Source organism: Bos grunniens, chromosome 24 (genome assembly GCF_055505025.1).
Source record: "Bos grunniens cultivar Pamir isolate PY7600 chromosome 24, Bosgru_T2T1.0, whole genome shotgun sequence".
Classification (NCBI taxonomy): domain Eukaryota; kingdom Metazoa; phylum Chordata; class Mammalia; order Artiodactyla; family Bovidae; genus Bos; species Bos grunniens.
Window position 1 is genome coordinate 25,220,530 of NC_141188.1, and position 6,826 is coordinate 25,227,355.

General features: G+C 43.3%; 1 protein-coding gene across 2 annotated transcripts in view; it reads right to left on the reverse strand.

Annotated features, from left to right (window-relative positions):
- ASXL3 (ASXL transcriptional regulator 3) overlaps positions 1 to 4,947 on the reverse strand; it is a 196,997-nt gene extending 192,050 nt beyond the window's left edge. The window contains exon 1 of one of the 2 annotated variants that reach the window (XM_086372262.1): positions 4,719 to 4,947. In XM_086372262.1, coding sequence (XP_086228388.1) covers positions 4,719 to 4,772 — 54 coding nt within the window. In that variant the 5' untranslated portion in view covers positions 4,773 to 4,947. The remainder of the gene's footprint in view (positions 1 to 4,718) is intronic. The other variant, XM_086372265.1, reaches the window with a different exon arrangement.
- Between the last annotated feature and the right edge of the window lie 1,879 nt (positions 4,948 to 6,826).

Consider the following 6,826-nt stretch of genomic DNA (forward strand, 5'->3'; position numbering starts at 1 on the left):
TGTAAGCTATTGAAAATAAAATTCCATTTGCCAAACACATCAGCCAGTCTCTTAAACGAGTAAGCACTGTCACAGTTATGCTCATGTACACCTTTGGGGCTTACCCCAAATCACAAGTCAAATGTTCTCCGCTCTTACAAAGGCCTGGTCCTAACCTAAAATCTAAGCACCACTAACACAGTGAGAAAATGCCAAAAGCAAGACCAGTGCTCTCTGCTCTACCCTATGTTCATCACCCCTGAAAAATTACATTTATTTCTAAAATACAAAGACAAAAGGCAAGGCAACCAGTAAATGAACAATTATGAATTGTTTTCTACTTTAACAGCTACCATTACCATTCAGCACTATTTGATAAAAACCTAACAGTTTATTTAGAATATAATGCATTATGCAAAAGAATCTTCACTGTGCAAAAGATTCACACAGATTTCCTTTAATTAATAAAGCCCTACTTAATTTTTAATACAGTATGATTTACAAAAGTTCAATTTACTTAAAACCTTCAGTAACTCTGCTAGGGCATAAAGGAGTACGTGCCTGCTTTTTTCCCAACAATGAGGCAAATTTGCCATTAAAATTTTTTCCAAAGGTCACCTTGAACCCCCCCCACCCCCCAAAAAAAAACCCACCGATATTCATTATCTGTGTGAATGTATCTAAACCACAAGCAAATAAATCAGCCATGTTACCAAGCACAAAGCTATTGAGGATTGTTAAGATTTATTTTCAGGTGCCAGTGAGACTAAACAAAGATTGTAAGGAACAAAACAAATAGAAGGAAACTCGGGGAACAAATTAATACATTGAACCATTATCTTAACAGGAGCACTCCCTATAGAACAAACTGATGAAACTATCAAAAAGCACTTCTCAAAGCAACAATTTTGCATGTCAAAAAAAAGAGAGAATTAACCTAGACTAAATATATAAATAACAGTATGTTCTGTGTTAAGCCAGTAACAAAGAAACCCCTTAGTGCAGTAAAACAAAGTCCTGTCAAATCCCCATTTTTTACAAAGAAGCATGAAGATCCTTTCACAATGGTTTAAACTGTATTTATAGTAACAGAGTGAAGACTTGAGATAAAAGTCAAAAGGATTAAAGTCAAAGCCCCAGCTCGACATGAGTTATGGTTTTGATTTTTATTCTTATTGTGGGCTACAAATATTAAGACAGAAGACACTTCCATGTGATTGTGGGATCCTCTGAGACTCTACAACCTTAGAGGAGCAGATAAAACAGATGAAAATGCATCTGGTTTGGGAGCAGACTCCATATTAAATGGCCCTGCGCTAAGTAACAACCACAACTGCAGAAGGCCGAGGAGGAGGGGGAGAGGCTGAGGGCTGAAATTTCTGCAATTGATGCAGGGCAGAAAGGAAAAAAAGGGGGGGGGGGCAAAGATGTCATATTACTATTTTAAAATGGCAGCCTGTTAATAATCACCACATTCCTGAAAATACAGGGGAATTATGCCACCAGTCCTCCTTTCCTAAGATAAACAAACCCACCACATCCAAACAGGACATACTTCTATGAGAAAATTGGTGGAGCTTGATAGCTACATCTCCATCTAAAACAAAATCCCTGGAGCTGCCACTCAGTTTACAGATTTGGATGCCGGATACTTTTCTTACAAAGAAAGAAACCAAAATTCTGTTGTTTAAGGGAAGTTCTAAGTTACTCTGGAAAGAACTGCTCTTCCTTATACATTTTTCTTAAAAATGAATACCAAGCTACACTTCAATATGAGCTTTTGGTCTCAGTTCAAAAAATCTACTTTGCATTTCCTCTGACCTGATATCCTTCCGTTCAAGATAATCACATGCAAACACACATACATACACACCAGTAGAATATATATATGTACATATATATATATATACACACACATATATAGATATACACACATATGTATATAGATATATAAAAGTATACATGGCATATTTTTGAAGATTATTCTTAATGTTAATTTGGATACTTTCTCTTTAGTTCATATATTGCAAGAACCACATACTGAGCTGCATATTTTCTATCGATCTTTAGTCTTTGGTTTTAAAATCAGACATCTGGTTTAACATTTGATGGAGAAAAGGCTAAAAATTCTTTACCACTACCACAGCAAAATCAGCAGTGGCAGTGTGAAAATGTAAAATAGGACTTCTATCACAGAAATGCACACAAAAAAAGGCATTTCTTTTTCACTGAGTATAATACTATCACTTTTAAGAGTAAAAATGTTTCTCGTGCAAGTTTGGAAGAGAGTTTGTCTATATGCATTCACATAACCATAAAGAAAATATGAAAAATTGTCACTGTTACCCAAATGGAATCATTTCTCCTTTTTTACCAAATAAGTTAAGAATGATCATAAGTCACTATTATAAATGGCAAATTTCTGAAAAAGATATTTACAGTAACAATTATTTGCTCCTTTATTCAGTATTTTATTTCAACTGTCAACATTTTGAATACATACACATTTGTACAACTACCAGGGGAAAAATAACTTGAACCAAATTGAAAAATTACCATAACTACTAGTTCAATATGTCTAGTTAAAACAGAGACATCTGGTCCATCATTAATTCTTTTGTGTTGATGACCCCTAGCGTGTCTTTTCCCATCAATGAACTTTGCAAGAGGAAAATGAAACTTTGAACAAAAAACATGTAACTCTGAAACTGATTTCGAGATTTATCACTCCAAGACAATTATATCAAATAAAGTGTAGTACTTTCAAGAATAGCAACATATACTGATTGAATACAAATGGTTAGCTTTAAATTCCATCAGAATACTGTTATTTATTAAGAATTCTCTGCAGGCAGATATAGCTAATTCATGAACCATTATTTTAAAATATTTATAAATCAACTCATTGTTCACTTGTTTAAAATATATACACTGAAGCTCTATAATAGCACTTGACTGCCACTCCAAGGAACTGGAATAATGCATTTTCAGAAGCGGTGCACACCCCCCACACAATTCTGAATTAATGGCTGAGCAAACAATAAATAACCTACTCTGCTCTAGCAAAAATCCAGTGATAACATCAATCTGGCATTTACTTAACACTGCTTACTTTTCACATATTCCTTACAAATAAGTTCACTCTCGCAGATGCAGTTCATTAGAGAATGACTATTACCTGCCCATTCATCCGCGGAGACTGAGTGATTTGGCGATTAACAGGACCGCAGATAAAGACAGAAATCATAGCATACACTATTACAAATTAAAAATGAATAAAGGGGCCCGGCCACTTCAGCTACCAATAACTAGAATGCAATTAAGAAGGACTTCTGTCACTTCTGCGCAGGGCAATAGGGCCAATTATCTAAAACCCTTTGCCAGAATCCAGAAACATACCAGCAAGGCCCTTCAACCAAACTCAGATAATTACTTTTGACAAATGTTCTCCTTGAACATGATGTAGTTACTCAAAAGCTTAAAAAAAAGAAAAGAAAAGAAAAGACCACAGTTATAGTAAAACAATCTTTAAAAGTCAACCCAGTAACATATCCTGGGGTTTTCAGCTCCCCCCACCCCCACCCCCGCTGCATGCAGCCTGCTTTCTTTTGGTCAATTTATAACAGATAGTAAGTTGGTGAATAAATATTTAATTTATGCAACCGAAAGCCTGAAAGGCTAAGCTTCAAATGCAATGCCTTGCATTCCCGTGAGACACACTGTACAGAAATATCCTTAAAAAAAAAAAAAAAAAAAAAACCGTTTACAGCTGTCCGTTTAAAGAAGATGAAGAAAAAAAAGAGAGAGAGAGAAAAAAACCCACACGTACACATACATCAAACCAAAGACGCCGACGCCCCTCTGCCAACCAGCATTTCTATAGAGACATTCTTTCGCTGATTAAAACGTAAGCTCCGAACGGTTAAAGAAAAGGAAAAGCAGCGAAGTAACACCGCCCAGGAAGCCAGCAGCGAAACACACCTAGCTGTACACTCTTCATAACCCCCCGCTACAAATGACACTGACTCAACTTCGCGAAACACAGACACACACACCCGGACAAACATACTCACAAATGGCACACACGTGCATGGAATGTACACACAAACATCGGGCTGAGCACAATACCTACAAACACCATCGAACTTGAGCCACACAAAACCTGCACGTATCAGTGTGCATACATAATGCACACGACACGGCACACAGAGCCGCCACGACGGAGCCCACATGCAACATGCCCCACAAGTCCGGGTCGGACACACACCGGGCATGCACGTGTGAAATGTATGAACTCACAAACGTCGAAACCCACACAGACCGTGCACGGAGAGTTATCGATGGAATTCCGGGGGGTGGAGGGGCCGGGAGGGAGTGGTAATTGCCACACAAAGGTCTCCGGAGCGGCAGAGCGAAGTGGAGCACGGCCGAGCGCTCGGAAATTCCCCGGCGGAGGAGGCACGGCCGAGCCCCGAGAGCGAAGTACCGGGAGAAGTGTCCCGGGCGGTCCCGGGCGCGGCGGGCGCCGGGCTCCCCGAGATAATCGCTGTGCCCCTCCGCGCGCGCACGCACACACACACTCACAGGCACACACACACACACTGGGGCCCCCGGGCGAGCCCACTCCCGCAGAATAACAAAGAGCGGGAGCCCGGCGAGCTGGCGGCGGCTCCGGCTGGAAGCGGCCGTCTCCGCCGGCGCGGGCCAGCGCGGGGCGGCGGGCGGGGGGCGGTACGTACCAGGCGGGCAGCCTCGGCCCAGGTGCGGTCCTTCTTCTTCCTCTTGTCTTTCATGTTTGCATCTCATTGATGGTTCTGCTGATGACGTGGGGGATTCCACGGGGTGCTCGGGGTTCGGGCGCCGAGACAATGACCCAGTGACCCGGTGACCCGCACTCGCTCCGCGGGGGGAGGCGCGCGGGCGGCGGGTGGGAGGGATGGAGCGAGGGGGTGGGGTGGGCTGGGTGGGGGCGCGCGGGCGGCGGCGGCGCGCGACGGGCGGGCCGGGGGCGGGGGCGGCGGCGGCGGCGGGGCCGGGGCCGGGGCCGAGGCCGGGGGCGGGGGCGGCGCCGGCCGGGCTCGCTCGTGCGGGGCTTGCACTGCGCCGCCGCCGCGGTGACAGCTCCGGGGATGCTCCGCTCGGCCCCGCTCACAACAATACACTCTGACGTCACGGGGAATGGCGACGCGGCCGCACACTCGCCGCGCTCACACTCGCCGCGCTCACACTCGCCCTCTCTCGCGCGCGCACACCCGCGCACACTCGCCGCGCGCCCCCCACTCCAGCCACGCCCTGAAACCCTCGCGAGACCCCTCTCCCTCCCACCCAGACCCCGAGCCCCTCCGGGCTCTGCCCGCTCCGCTCAGGCGGAGCCTCTCCGGCCCGCTTTGGGCCAGCCACCGCGGACACGCGGGCCTTCGGAACTTGCGTACGAGTCCGCTCCGCAACTCGACGCCTCTGTCCTGTGCGCTCACACTCGCTCGCACACTCATTCTCTCTCTCTCTCTGCACTGCTCCCCTCTGCTGGACTCCTTTAACCCTTTTCTGCTGGGCTGGGTAGATTCTTAGAGCCTGAAAGGGTGGGAAAAAAAAAAAAAAGCTTCTTCTGATGTAGAACTAATACTGAAGGTGCAACTTGACACAATGTTGAGCCCCCTCCATCATCTAAAACAATGCGAGACCAAAGCGCGGTGGCCGTGGATCAGTGCCGTGCCGTGCGATGACTTAGCATTAGTTATTTTTAATAGTGTCCAGTCATCATTCGATAGCGTAAAACATGATGAGAATCTAAACAATTGCACAGCTAACGCTTGTGTATTTAAAAATTGTTTGTAATGGCCAGGTTTAGGGTGCGTGAAGAGTTGGACTGTTAACCTTGCTAGCGAACTACAAACAAACAAAAAACATGTGTTAAGCCTTGAAAGTTTATTGTAACCTTTCCAACTTCTTAGATCGCTGGTGAAGTGTTTAGGTCAATAAAGTTATTGTTAACGCCAAGAAAGAAATGGCTGTATGACCCACACATTAATTATGTCTTGGGTATCTAAAAAAAACAAAACGAGCACTCATTCTGGATGATTTATGTACGGTTATTTCCTAACTGTAATAATAAAGTATGTAAATAGTAGTCTTGTTTTTTCATATACATTATCTCATTTCATCCTCAAAACAACGCAGTTAAACATACATTTTTCCCTCTACTGCACAAAAGAGGAAATGAAGCTTAGAAACATTACATTGCATTCAAGGTCTCTAGCTAAATCAGTTCTGAATCAAACTCAAGTCTTTTGACCCTAATCCCATATTGTTTCTATTACTCTAAACTGCAACGCTTAAAAATAAATACTCCTAACTTGAAATGAACGTCTAATGAAAAGATGTATGTCTAAGAATGAAACAATTATAGTAAGGTGATTCCTTTGAGAACAGTGTCAAATGACTGAAGTAATAAAAATATTTGAAATTAAGCAGAGGCAGTACTTAATCATAAAGAACTGATTATGCTAATTCTTTAAAAATATTTACCTTATTAATTCATTAGAATAAGAAAAATCTATTCATTGTCTTTAAATATCAAAAGATTATCTCCATTTTTTTTCCCTTTCTTTTTAAAAATGGATTTGGAGAACACACTGAAGTTATCCCTGGGCTGAAAGTACTGGTAGTTTGGTCTCTAAGTCGTGTCAGATTCTTGTGACCCCGTGGCCTGCAGCCCGCCAGGCTTATCTGTCCATGGGATTTCCAGGCAAGAATACTGGAGTGGGTTGCCATTTCTTTCTCCAGGGGATCTTCCTGACCCAGGGATCAAACCCAGGTCTCCTGCTTTGCAGGCGGATTCTTTACCATT